The sequence below is a fragment of the Hirundo rustica genome, chromosome 1 (assembly GCF_015227805.2).
Source record: "Hirundo rustica isolate bHirRus1 chromosome 1, bHirRus1.pri.v3, whole genome shotgun sequence".
Taxonomy (NCBI): Eukaryota; Metazoa; Chordata; class Aves; order Passeriformes; family Hirundinidae; genus Hirundo; species Hirundo rustica.
Window position 1 is genome coordinate 89,288,722 of NC_053450.1, and position 13,846 is coordinate 89,302,567.

Genomic DNA, 13,846 nt, shown 5'->3' on the forward strand with positions numbered 1-13,846 from the left:
ATATAATAACCGTGAATCGTGTTGCAATAGAAAGTTCAAGTTGGTCGCTTTACCTTGGACAGGAAAAAGTTCTACAACTGAAGATATGACATGGAACCGCTTGTGTTTTGTGTTCAAGTTTATTCACAATACTGATAAAATGTCATCAGTCCTTTTTGCCTTTTGAATGTCTGCTGTTGCTGTTGTACTTTTTCACTTTTTTTTTTTTTTTTCATTTTTAGTATGGCTACAATCTTAACTGAAGTTTATGTAAGGGAAGGTGGTGATTCAGTCCGGTGAAACGCATAGAATTTTTAAGTATTATTTATTTCTTTTTGTTTGGTTTTTTTTTTATTTTTTTAATATATTTTTAGAAAAAAAGTCCTTTTTTGTTTTATTTTTTGTTGGTTTTTTTTTTTCCTCCTTTTGTTTTATTTAAAAAAAAAGTTCACAAACTCAACACAGAACTTTTTTTCATTGCTGGCTCCGTCCCCCTGTTCTGTTCTCTTAGGCTCCAAACTGGGTTAAAACGATGGTGGCAGTGGAAAGAGGGGGGAATTTAAGTGGGAGCAAATGGAAATGTGGATGCTGGGAAGGGGTGTGGAGAGAGGGCAGAGCAGTCCTGCAGAGTCAGAGAACAGGACTGGCAGAAGGACGCTCATTCTGTTGCTGTAGCCTGGGGTGCTGGGGAGAGGGAGGAGGGAGATGAATGGATCGATGGGCTATGAGGGGGAAGGGAGAGGAGTGTGTGTGGGGGAGATCCTCACTTTCGGTGTTTCTCCTCTTTGTCGCCGCTTTTGGTGCTGCTGTCTGTGTGGCTGTTGGGGTTGTTGCTGAGGTACATTTTGTCCATGGCCTTGAGCGCCTCGGTGAGATAGTTCTGCAGGGCGGTGACAGCAGCACACACCGCCGGGCTCCCAAAGCCGTGTGAGATGAGGTTGAAGTGGGTCAGGCAGCTCTGGATGCCCGGCTCCAAAATGGGGTTGGGCCGCGAGTTCCCCAGGGGAGATCGGTCCTGAGCCAGCAGGTCGGTGAACTCTTTACAGATCTGTCTGTAGCACAAATGGAGCAGAGAGACAGAGGGAGGGAGGGAGAGAGGGAGGGAAGAGAGAGGGAGAGAAATGAACCATCACTGGCAGCAGCAAAACCCGTGCATTCTCCCTGCTAGATTGCACAAGCCCCTGAATCAAGGGGGCTTCTGCTCCTGAGCACACACACTCTCTCCCTTCTCCCTCTCCTCTTTATGTATCCTTCCCCCTAATTCTCACACCTCCCCAGCATGCACAAACCTCTTCCCTTCACCTTGCGTGCACACATGACAGCACACCACACATCACACCCCAGCCCGCCCCATGCAACACACAGGCACACAACAGGAACATGGAGACAGATGCCTCTTGCCCCACTGCTCTCCATACCTCAGCCCCCAACACTCTCCACAAGCATACATCCCTGCCCAGCTGGGGTCTGGAGCACAAACACAGTTTAAAGTTCCTGAGCAGGCTTAATAAACAGGCTGTGATATCCAAAGGTAGGCTAAGGAATTTAAGATCCCATTTTTTGGGGGGAACCAGAGAGACATATGGGCCTCTTCCTTCACAAGGCTAAAACACACACCTGTGTGTCAGGAAGAATGAGTGAGGGCAGACCGGGCAATTGAGGATTTAAATTAGGGTATTCTGAAACATTTATATATGTAAATCGCTATTTCCGAATCCAAAGGGACTTTTTCACAGAGGGAAAGGCTGACGCTAACCAGCGCCTGGAAATTTCCTTCCAGGGAGGTGAGAAGGGAGAATACGAGGGCATGGTGCAGAAGATAGGTTATATCACCCACTCACTGCACAAATGGTTGGAGAAATAACACACCTTACAGCAAGGGAGCTCAAAGGCATGTTGAAACAGTTTGAATGCTAAAACGCACGTTAATGTCTTCCAGCCATAAAGCAGCTCCCATCTCCTGCTTTTGTCCTCTGGCACTGTGCCCTTTGGTGACACCTCCATTGGTAATTAAGGGCTACTAAACAACCCTTTTAATTTCCAGCAAACATACCAAAACAATCATTTTCTTTTCACGCACCACCTGGAAATCTAGGCAGCCCCACCAACGATAAACTCCGCAAGCATTTTAACTGCATACAGATTGTCACTTAAAATATATTTTTAATATCCCTGTATTTGCTAAGTAACAGAGCTGCTTAGGCAGGAAGAACCACTGCCGATTTTAATGAACTGGAATCAGTTTAGTGTGCCAGGTTTATTTTACTGTCAATGGGAAGCATTCCCCTTCTACTTAAATTGATAAGCTAAGTGAATAGGCCCAGAAAATGTTTTGCTTTGAAGAATTACTGCTGTTTCTGTAACTAAACATCCACCCTCAATTTACACAATTCACATTCAAGGTAATCTACACAAACTGATTTGGAGGAAAGCGAGCTGGTCTGTAGAGTTCTCCTATGCCAGAAGGGCCAACACACACCCTCACAACTTACAAAGCCATCAGCCATTGGTCATGCAGCAAACAAATATCTTCACAAATAAAAGCCCCAAACTTGACTTTGTCCCCCTCCCTCATTTCTAAGCAACATGCCAGAAAGTTAAATGTCTTACTTTGTAGCTAGAAGCATGTTTTTTCTTGTGACTTGCTCGTTTGGATCGGAATGTTGTCGGTTGAGAAATTCAGCTACTGCTTTGGCAGGAAATTCTGTCTCACAAACGTACCCAAAATCTCTAGCTAGATGTACTGCTTCTCCTGAATAGGGAGGCACGGGTGGGGATGGAAAGAAACACAGCTCATCAGTACACATTGCACAGAGGCAAAAAAATCCATTTGAAAAAAACTCAAAAAACCCACTACATTCTATTTGGGCTTTTCATCTCAAAAGCTTGGACATTTCCTCTTTGAAAAAGTTAGGGCCAGAAAAGCTAATTACATCTTATCCTGCAGTTTTCTTTGCTTCAGTTGAAGGTAATGCAAATCCGCATTTTCGTAACAATTGTTAGGAGTGAAATCTCGCATAAGGATTTTTAAAGGTCACGTTGACTAAGAGACACTTTTAGACAGACAGGCTGCATCCACCTAGAATGTGTGCTTCGATTTACATCTCCATACCTATAGAGAGCCATTTAAGCACATTTATTCACAGCTGTTTACTCTGAAAATGTGTTTGCCTCAGCCACATCTCTATATTCTTTTGCAATGCATCAATGATTAATATTGATCATAATTACTCCTAGAGCTCTTCTAAATAAAATGCATTAAACAGCTAAGTGTTTAAAATTTAACTTGATCGCATATAATTATATGTTCACCCCCAAACGATTAACCATGAGAATTTTAGGGTCATTCCACCGAGTCTGTCTGTTTTGTTGATTTTCAAATCTTTGGTTTTAATTTCCTGAACCAGTTGGTTTTTACTGCAGGGCTTCCTGCCATTAGCTCTAGCTCCGGAAGAACGCATGCGCCAATTAGAGCTTCAAAGCCTCAGTCCAGTGAGCTTGTTTCCATAAAATGGAGCGGATCATAAACAATAACAGTACTCTAGAAACTGCCTCATCGCTACGGGACTCAAAGCCCCAGCAATGTTTATACTATCATCTCCCCAAAATTAGCCACCATCACTAAGTTATCTGAAGATCAGGCCTCTGGTTTTGCTTTTTTAAAAAATCATTCTTTTCAAAGCCATTGTACGTGAAAGCCAAACAGAACAATGGATTATCATAAAACCTTCTCCATATTCATTAACATCACAAATAATGTTAAGCATCTACCAAATCTAGACTTTTTACAAGTTTTCCCCTCGTGATTTTTTTTACCCCGGCGTGTCAATGAAATTGCAAAGCCTTTTCAGAAGCACAAAGACGCAGTAATTTTCATGCAGCATAAAAATAGTTTGTTCGCTAATCCTGATATTTAAAAACATGACTCTTGGCATCATCGCACAGCACGTCTTTCCCATCTCTTCCAACATGAAACATTTCTCACAGAATGCGAAGCGACAACAAAACAAATTCTCACCTACACAACCAAACTTAAGCTGAACCTGGACAGCTCAGGCTGAGTTTAAAAGCACTTAACAAACTGAACCAGTCTAAACGGCAGCCAAAGTCCTAAGTAAGGGGAAAGGAGAGGGGTCTATCTGCAGGCCTAAGACATACTTGGTGTCAGCCAGCACGACACAGCCACTGCTTCAGAACTAAATGACTGCAAACTCTTGAGCTTCCCACCTCCCTGTAGACAGCGCAGGACATCCCCAGGGCATTAAAAGCAAGCTGCACCTTTTCCAGCCAAAGCAAAGCAGAAGAGAATGATATAGCCAAGGGAACATGTGTTCTGAAAATGAGAACCAAAAGGGAGTGGGGGCTGGCAGTGGTGCAACTTTGAGGCTTTCAGGACACCATTAATTCATGGCTGAGGTCAAGGATTCCCAAATTAATTCAGGAAGTAATGGTCACGCATTTCTCAAACGCAGATGTCAGAAAAGTTAAATGATTTACTGTTATGCGGCTGCAGGCTGGGAGGGAGAACAAACTTAAAGTAGCTGCAGTTTCTGACATTTAAAATTGCTTGGTTGTCCACCTGTGGCAGAAAAACAGCAGTGAAGTATTAGAGGCTCTGCTGCCCGTAATTTCCAGCTCGATACTCATGGGTCTCCTATGGGGCTAAGCCCACAATCCCCCTTCACAGGGATCCTTCCTGTGCTGCTCCCAACGAGATCTGCTTACTCCACAGAGGGATTACTCATTTGAATGAGCGAGCAAGATGGGGCCCTGAAAATATCTAGCTCGGAAACTTAAAAGCAAATGAATAATAGAACGCTTTGCTGAGTCTGCAGGACTCGCACAAACCCGTTTCAGGTTATAACAAAAAGCAAAGGCACACAATTAACCTGATCTTTTTTTAAGACATAGAAAATAACTCCGTTCCAGATGCCAATGAGCAGCACTGACTCTGGGAAAGGAGAATAAAAACCCGGACGACCCAACAGCAAGTCTTCCCCCACTTGGCAAAGGCAACAGGCACATTTTCCAAACAAGCCCTCCCAGCTCTTTGAGTCACTTACCCTCCACGAGTGATGTGAGCAAGGTAACGTTAGCAGCTTTACGCCTCCCGGCTGGCAGGTTTAATCCTATTTTGTCCAGTTTCTCCCTCAGAGATCTCCCTCCGTTTTTAGACTTTGCCCTGCTCCGCAGAGAAAGGCGTTGAGAAAGGTGGCTTGGGGGAGCACCTGCTCCTACTTTGGCTCCTGCCCCCACATGACCCCAACACATCCCTTCCCAGGGAAGGGAATAAAGGGTTTTGGGCACAAGGGATGGGATACATGGCTGTGGGAGGCTCAAGACCAACTGTTGCTGAAAGCTGAATCTGAGATACGGGGACTGTGCTTTGGATGTTTCCACATTGAGAGAACAGCGGCCCTCACTAAGGTCTAGATCAGCCCCGGAGCTGAAAGGGAGCTGTGAGGTGTCTCCCTGAGCTCCCAAGGTGCCCATGGACACGGGAAGGCAGCTTCTCCCCAGGCATGATGGGAGGAGGTCGATTTGCAGGGCCGGCAGCCACAGAGTATCACCGCCATCACACCAAACTCTACCTGGCCCATCTGTGGCTTCACAGCAGAGCTGGGCTAAGCGGGACTGCAGAGATGGGAGCTGCCTTAATTAATCCTCCAGGTTATTCCCTGCCCAGTCACTGCCTAATTGCCTGGGTGAGGCCACAGGGTGGGAGCCCACGGCAGAGTGCCCGCCACTAAGCCGGTCCCGGGGGCTGGGGCTGCTCATGGCCACCCGATGAGGGTGGGGCAGGGGCAGGGACACGCAGGGGCAGGGACACCCAGGGGTTCCCACGGCGGGGCCCCGGGCCCCGCGCAAGGCCGCGCGTTGCCATGGCGACAGCGCCCGGGCCCCCTCGCACCGCCCGGCCGCGCTGCCCCGCCAGCCGCGCGCGCCCCGCCCCCTAGCGGCGGCCGCCGCACTCCCCCCGCGCCACCGCCCCGCGTGGGCGCCCGTCCTCCTCCTCCTCCTCCTCCTTCCCGGCCTCCATCCCTCCCTCCTTCCCTCCCGCACGGCACGGCCCGGCATCCCGCCTCCCGCGTCCCCCCGCCCCTCACCTCCGGAGCACCCCGCCCAGCAGGGAGGCGTTGAGGCACTCGGGCGGCGACAGGCGTCTCTGCACTTCCGCCACCGTGACCTTGTACTTGGAGGTGGAGCTGAGCAGCGAGAGGCGGCCCGGCACCGAGCAGAAGACCTCGTTGGGGTTCACCACCCCGCCGAAGAGCGCGTCCTTGTTGATGGGGATGGAGGAGACGGCGTTGTTGTTAGACTTGGAGAGGGACACGGGGCCTGCAGGGAGGGAGGAGCAGGGAGGTGAGGGTGAGGAGCGGGCGGGGAGCCGGGGACGCAGCGGGGGCACCCCTCCCCTCTCTCGTCGGGAGGCGCGGGGAGAGAGCCGGACATCCCTGGACCCGCAGCGGGGAAATTGAAAAGACCCCGCGGCCCCCGTCGGGCGCCGCACGTCGGTATCGCCGTGTCGGGCGGGCAGTGCCCGGGCAGCGGCGCGGCCGGCGGGATGTGTGGCCGCCCCGGGGCCCCGCCAGCGCACAGATTGAGACGTGGAGAACCCGTAACGCGGCGGAGAACCGGCACCCCGAAATACAGCTTGGTCCCTGCCCGGCGGCGGCCGGCAAAGAGATGCCGGGCCGGGCCGCCGTTCGGTGCCTCGGGTCCCGGCCGCCTTCCCTCTCTCCTCTGCCTTAGCCCGCTCCGCTTGGCGGGCACGGTCCGACCAAGCGGGGGGCTCTCTCCGTTTTGGATAGATCACTTGTGACATTAATAGCTCTGGGAAGGCTAATAGATACAACAGGAGTTAAACGAACTCTTGAGATTACTAATAAAAGAGCCAATTATCATGTCGACTTGGAAAGAGCATCTCTTAAGATTTATCCCTTGCACATCTAATTTGACGTGACAAAGGCTTTACAGGCGGGGGTGGGGGGTATGAAAGTTCAGGTTCGCTGGCTGTACAGCGATTAGGGTTAGAGAGGAGAGTGTCTCTAGTCAGCATCTCTCTCCTGTGGTGGCCTGGGTGCCCAAAATCCAGGCGGCCATGCAGCCATAGCACCCCTCAGAGCAGGCAGGAGCTAGCTGTGCCTTCCACCCTGCCAGTTTTACTCCAACAGCATCTCACTACACAGCATCCAAACACAAAACCCATCACTTTCCACCGAGAACCTGCTTTGCAAAATGACCTGTGCCACCTTTCCCAGTCCTCCAGTCGTCCGAAGAACGACGGGAAATGAAAATCGAGTGAAAATTTGCAATAAATATTTTGCACGATTTGGGTACCAGCTTCCAAGCAATTAAATTCCAAGTGAAGCAAGCGCACAAAGCCAACGAAAACCAAATCATCCTAAACCACCGATAAACATCAGTTTCCAGAAACTCACCCCTTCTTCTCCACCAGTCCACCTCATCACCGGCGTGATTTGAACAAGAAAACCCGAAGGAGGGGGAACAACGATTTCACTTTCACGGCCCCGTTTACCAACAACGATTCAGCCAGATGCAGGGCAGATCATGAAACCCAATTGTTTGCTAATGCACTAAAAGACCGGCTAGGATTTTCTAGATCATCTGCTAACATTTTTCCTCGTTAACGACAACAGTAATTAAAATACCCGATAAATGTGGCCATTTAAGGGGGCGGATTTCAACCCACATCGCCCGTTTTTCTTTGCTTCCAACCTTTCGGCCAACAGTACATGCCAGAGGAAGGAGCTCGGGGCCGGGGGGCTGGAGGGGAGAGGGGGGAGGCCGGGTAAGTCTTCCCCGCCAGCAGTCCCCAGCCTGTGACGACATGTTCGGTATGCGCAAGGAAACAGCTTACCTTTCTTAATTACAGTTTGATCTGGGATGTTAATACCGGGGTCTTCTACGTGCTGCAACAAAAGGAACAGGCAGGGATGTCAGTGTACAACCACAACAAAGGGGCTGAGGTGGGATGGGGTGCGGGAGAAGTTTTGTTTGTCGTCGTCCCCCCCCCCCACCCCCCCCCGCCCCGTTCCTGGGCACGGTGTGAGGAGGGAACAACAGATCCTGCATGGAAAGGGAGGGGTAGGGGGGAAAGAGAAGGGAGGGAGGAGATTTGGAGGTGATTTCCTTTATCGAGAGGAATCCTGCATCCCTTCCAGCTCTTCCCCCGATCCCCAAGAAAAATGTAATAAATCACTCACACCTCCCCGGGGCCCGAGTGGCCTTAAGCTTCCGAGGATTCCCTCTTCCCGTCCCTTTCCCGTCCCTTCCCTCCTCCCCGGGAAGCAGCCCCGGCCCGACCCAGCCCTTCCCCGCCGCTGCGCCCGCTCCCGCGCCCGCGGGAGGGAAAGCACAAAGGAGCGCGGAGCGGCGGGGGCCGGGGGGCCCGCGCACCCCCGGGCTCCCCCACTATTGTCCCCTCGCAGGTTCCGCAGTCGCGGCTACAGCTGGGGTTCGCGCCGCGGAGTCACGACGTGATTAGAAAGTCAAATGAAATCATGTTTTCTAATTCCAAAAACTGACAGGCAATATAATGTCTGGCTGTGTTTACAAATTAACACCAGTGCTGCTGAGATAGAAGATTTCGCAATCGTTACAAAACCCAGGCATTACCATTTAAAAAACTATTACTTCCTTCTCTAGTCTTTGTCCAACAATAATACTGATTCTAACATTTTCCATTCTGTCTTGGATTTATGCTCCTGTTAATTGTGCCTGATCTCAATGATTCCGGGTGGATGGTACTAAGTTGCTTTATTACAGGTTTTATTATACTCAATGCTCTCATTTGTAACTTGCCTAAAGTGCTTCTGGATTTAAGTATAATTAAATTGAGAAATGTTCAGAAATGACTACTGCTGCAGTTCTTGTGTTTTAACTATATGGGGAAATATGATCCCTTTATGCATGCACCCTAAACCCATAAAGTAAATGTAGTGTGGCATAATACTTTTATTTGTGTTATTTCTACACGTATTCCGTACAGGGAGGACTGTTAAGTTTAAAATCCCACAGAGATATTTATGATTAAATAATTTTCACCGTCTACTTGACTTTCTTAAATATTTAGCAGTCATTTTTATTAAAGGTTAACTGTTGCAGCAATGGAAAAAATTCAAAAATTACACTCCCAACTCAGATTTCTGTAAAGGATTTTTTTTTTTTTTAACTAGATAAAATATATCTACTAAAAGATGCACCCTCTTATTTTTTGCTCTCCTTCATGAAAGCTTGCTGATTCAGTCTTACAGAGGAGAAAAAAAGAAAAAAAAAAAAAAAAAAAAGAAAAAAAAAAAAAAAAAGGCTAGGCTGGCTCAAGGATTTAAACCAGATGGCATTTGGTTTTCACAAAGTATAGCAATGCTATTAATTCATAGATCTGCACAGGAGGCTTCCCGAATCAGCCCACTGCCATGGAGCATAACTGAGGAGAGGGAGAATTCAAGAAAACATTTTAGGTCACATTCTTCCTACAGCAATCAGGGGCTTGCAGTCAACAAATTAGTTTATTCTTACGATTGCCTCCATGTTATTTTATATCAAGTTTAAAGAGTCGACCTGCTTTTAACGGAACCAAATTGCTTACTAAATCTTCCACTTTGGAAAACGTATGCGTTTATTGCAAAACTGCTAAACACAACCAGCAATTTTCTGTGGCTAATTTAGCCAGATGAGGGCTGTAATAAATTCACTATTTTCTCGGAGTATAATTTACAAAAGATTTCAAAATGATCCCCAAAAATAGGTAAGTTCATCTGAACATTATCCTTGCAACACGAAACTGTACTCATTAAACTGTCAGCGAATATATTGTTGTAATATTTGATCCTGTAATTTGGGATGGCATTTCAGCAAAAATCACATCCAGATACCACAGTTCCCTACTCTTTCCTCCTTCAAGTCGAGCAGCTTCAGTCCCTCAGCATGAGCTCTGTGGGCTTTAATAAATTTATTGCCATGTTCTAATTCCATTTTCAGGGAGAAACCCAGAAAGATGAACTTTGATCATGACCTATCGTGTTGCATAAGGCCACTTTCCTAACTGAACAATAGCCCTGGCTTGCTTTGTAAGTAGCCTGTGCACTAATGTCATGCTTAATTAGAAATCATTTTTAAAGTCTGTACTCATCGATAACAAAATTATGTCCCCCAAATAATGCATCCTCCAATAGGCTCCCAACATTTAATTTAATATAGGGTGTAGCAGGTCTGACTCGAATTCGATAACCCATAGGTAATGATTTATGAGGTCATCCCTTTGCACCGCTACTAAAAGAAGGCGGCAGCATTTTAGTATACCTCTTCCCTGATTTGTCAATTAATTCCTTTATAGAAGAGGATCTGCCCATACCCTCTTATAACTTTGGATGTGGTTATCCCATATGCCAATCTTGTAATAATGGGAAACCAATTTTTCATTCTTAGGCCACTTTCACCCACTTCCAAACCCACCCCCCCTTTACATTTGTGAGATCTCGTTAAATGTCCTCACAGGCATTTCAGACTCGTGTCTTTCCCAAGGCAGTAAGAAATCCCCAAATGCACGGCCCTGTGGTGATTTTATATATTCTTCCAATCGTAACAGCTTATTGTCATTGAGAAGGAAAGATATTGTTAACGATGACAGTAATTTGATTTATTTATATTTTAGTGGACAAGTTAGCGGGGAGGCATCGCGCAGGGACGAGCTGCAAGAACCTTTTGTTCTAGGTGGGGGCTTCACTTTTCCCTGGGGGCGGGGGGGGATGTTTCTTCTTCCCTTTCTCCTTTTTTTTTTTTTGGGGGGGGGAGTGGGGGTGGTATTCCCCTCCCTCCCTTCCCTCTCCCCCCGACGTTGAGCTCCCGCGGTAAGAGGGACGAGTGGGCCCTGGGGCGGCCCCTCGGCTTACCGGCACGTCCTCGATGGCGTGGGGGATGGAGTGGAGGGGCAGGTCGGCCAGTCCCGAGCCCAGCCCGTGCGGGGCATGCAGCAGGTCGTCGTGCCGCCGGTAGTCCCTGCGTGGGTCGAGCCCCGAGAGCTGGTGGGGCAAACCCCGGTGCGTGTGGAGCAGCCCCGTCTCCTGGCTCTGCCTCTGTCCCGGCCATCCTGGGTGCTGGGGCTGCGGCTGGGCATGGAGGGGGTTGAGGCTGTACGGGTCGTTCACGTGGGAGTAGGGGTCCTGAGACTGGGGGTAGATGGGCTGGTAAGGGGGGGGGAAGTAAGGGGGCTGGAAGTCGGCGTTGGGGGTGTGGGAGAGCGGTGGGGCGCTGGTGTAGGGAGACTGACCCACGGTCCCCAACTGGGGTAGCCGGGCTGTCCCGTTGCTGGTACTGTCGTGGCGCTCCTGAGGTGGGGAGCGGGAGCGGGGTGGGGGGGCGGGTTGGGGGATGGAGGGGGTAGAGGAGGGGGAGGAGGGGGAGGGGAAAGGAAGAAAGAAAAACAAAGATAATATCAAACCGATTTTCCTCAAAATCGCCTTGAAAATTTCATCTACAGGGCAATGAGGGGCAAAATCGTCATCTCCGAGGCGGAGAAAAGCAGATCTGGATGGAGATCTCTCTGCCTCTGATTTCCCTTCCCAAATAATTAATTGGCAGTCTCACTTTTTAAAAACAATAATAACGGCAATAACGATAACAGCAATAATAGCAATAATTACAGCAGGACGGCTTATAATAATTAATAAAACATTGCGGCGATACAGCGCGGATTCACAACAGATCGCGCCCCGGCATTTCAGGAGCAGGTATTTCCCACAAATAAAAATAATAATTCACGAGCGACCATTATTGAAGTAACAATTCTGCCACAACCCCAAATCCTTCCTCTGGCCCTTAACAGAACCGAGATAAATGCTGTCGCTGACATTACCGATCGCGCGCGTCCCAAGAAAACCCTGGAAAATCCAAGCCCACTGCCATTTTGTTACCAGAAAACCCCGAAATAGGCTGCAAACAAACCGGTAGTTCCCCCCCAGAGTTTTAGAAATGTTTCGGGGCGAAAGCAGTGACAGGGTCCCCCACCTACGGGGAGAGCCGTCCCGATGCCCGGCCGACCCCCGGGCTCGCCAGCGTACGATTTCGGGAGCGGAGCGGGCGGCGGCGGCCCGGCCGCCGGGGAAGCGGAGGAATGCGGCAGGCAGCCGGGGAAGCACCGCCGCCCCGACGGACGAGCGGCACCGAAATGGGCCCGGGCATTTCGGCAAGGCTCTGCCGGCTCTCGAGGCCGGGCAGATGAGCCCACACGAACGTCTGGGGCAAAAGGAATTCCCCCCGCGGAGGAGGATTCGAAGGAAAGAACCGCGGTTCCGAAAAAGGGAAACGAGAAAGCGAAAATAATACGTTTGCAGGTGGCAAGGTGAAGGAATCGAAGCGGCAGGGTGCAAGCAAAGCCTTTTGCCGTTCGCTCGAAGCAGACCAAAAAAAAAAAAAAAAAAAAAAAAAAAGTGGGGGGGGGGAGGGGAAAGAAGAAAAGAAAAATAAAGAGAGAAGGGGGAAAATGTAAACCACCGAATTTATAAAATTGAAAGGAAAAAAAGCCCTCTCCGGAAAGCTGGGTGCGAAAAGCCCACTGCCACCGCCGACAACAATAGCAACACCCAGCGCGCACCGAACCCCCTCCGAGAGAAACGTGAAGCAACTCACCATAGCCGAAAAACTGTGCACTAACATCTGCGAGGAGTCGGGGGTTACAAGTCAAGGTAGAAAAAATAACAAAAAGCCAGAGGAAAGGGACCGGCGAAGCGCGCAGCCCCCGGCGGAGCCCCGCGGGTGCGGGCGCGGCGCGGGCGCGGAGGGAGCGCGGCCGGAGCCCGGCGCTAGGCGCGGGCGGCAGGACCGGGGCGCCGGGGCTGCTCCTGCACCGCGGGCGCGCCACGATAATCCATCAGAACTTGCACCGATCTCTGCTGCCCTTCATCGGGTGTTCCCAAGGCGAGCTCTCTATCCTGGCGCGGTGTGAGGAGTCAAAGTTGGCTGCTTTTTTGGTTTTTGTTTTGGATTTTTTGTTTGTTTGTTTTGCGCTTTTTTCCTTTTTTGTTTCTTTTTTTTTTTTTTTTTTTTTTTAGCGTGTGTGTGTCTGTTTCTTAATCCTTTTTTTTCCCTCTGACTCTTTCTTTCTTTTTCTCCTTTGACTTAGCTGCTGCTTCACTTGAGCTCCTAATAACAGATCTGCTGCCTTCCTGGAGACTCCTAATAGCAGATATTCATGACTATTAATATTACACGAACACTTAATAAGGGAAGAATGGCTGGAAATCGAGCGTGAAGCGAGAAGGCAACTCAAGGCAGAGCCTGTTCTAAATGACGTCCATTGAATGAAGAATCAGTGTATCTAATCAGAGATGGGGGAGAGGGAGAGGGAGAGAGAGACAAAAAGGGAGAGAGAGGGAGCGGGAGAGAGAGAGGGGGCACATGCTGCTGCGTCTGACGAATCACAGAAAAGGGGCAACATTTTAAAAGGTTGCAGGGCATGCAAAAGTGAAAGAGAAAGAGATCCGGAGAGAGGGAGAGGGTGGGAGCCAGGAGGGGGGTGCAGAAAGAAGGGGGGGGCGGGCGGGGAGGGAGTGGGAGAGACGGGCAGAAGGAGGGGAGGGGGCGCGGGATCCCCCCCCCTTTCCTTCCTCACCTCACCTTCGCTTCCCTTCCCTCCCCCCCGGCTGTCGCCTCCCCATGTCCCCAGCCCCGCAGTCCTTCGCGGGCGCACCTCGGGCTGCGGCTGCTGCGCGTAGCCGGCCTCAAAGCCCAGGGAGAAGAGCGGCTGCTCGCTTCCCGCTTGGTTCTTGCCGCCCTCGGCCGCACCGCCGCCGCCTTTGCGCGGGGTGGGCTCCGCGGGACCGCCCGCCGCCGCCGCCCCGTCCAT

General features: G+C 49.9%; 1 protein-coding gene across 2 annotated transcripts; it reads right to left on the reverse strand.

Annotated features, from left to right (window-relative positions):
* Positions 1-334: 334 nt before the first annotated feature.
* Positions 335-13,846, reverse strand: TFAP2A (transcription factor AP-2 alpha). Of its 2 annotated transcripts, none has more exons than XM_040065412.1 (7): positions 13,691-13,846; positions 10,896-11,330; positions 7,862-7,913; positions 6,087-6,318; positions 5,043-5,161; positions 2,590-2,731; positions 335-1,031 (listed from the first exon to the last, which is right to left on the reverse strand). In XM_040065412.1, exons 1-7 carry the CDS (start codon positions 13,844-13,846, stop codon positions 743-745), a joined length of 1,425 nt encoding a protein of 474 aa, XP_039921346.1. In that variant the 3' UTR covers positions 335-742. The 2 variants fall into 2 exon arrangements, with proteins under 2 accessions (XP_039921346.1, XP_039921351.1); XM_040065417.2 differs by lacking the exon at positions 13,691-13,846 and adding an exon at positions 12,631-12,712 and having other exon boundaries at positions 405-1,031.

Coding starts and splice junctions, on each gene's coding strand:
- TFAP2A (XM_040065412.1), bottom strand. CDS start 13,846: ATGGACGGGGCGGCGGCGGCGGGCGGTCCCGCGGAGCCCACCCCGCGC. Junction 11,331..13,690: donor CGCAGCAGCCGCAGCCCGAG/GTGCGCCCGCGA, acceptor TCCCCACCTCAG/GAGCGCCACGACAGTACCAG. Junction 7,914..10,895: donor ACGCCATCGAGGACGTGCCG/GTAAGCCGAGGG, acceptor CTTTTGTTGCAG/CACGTAGAAGACCCCGGTAT.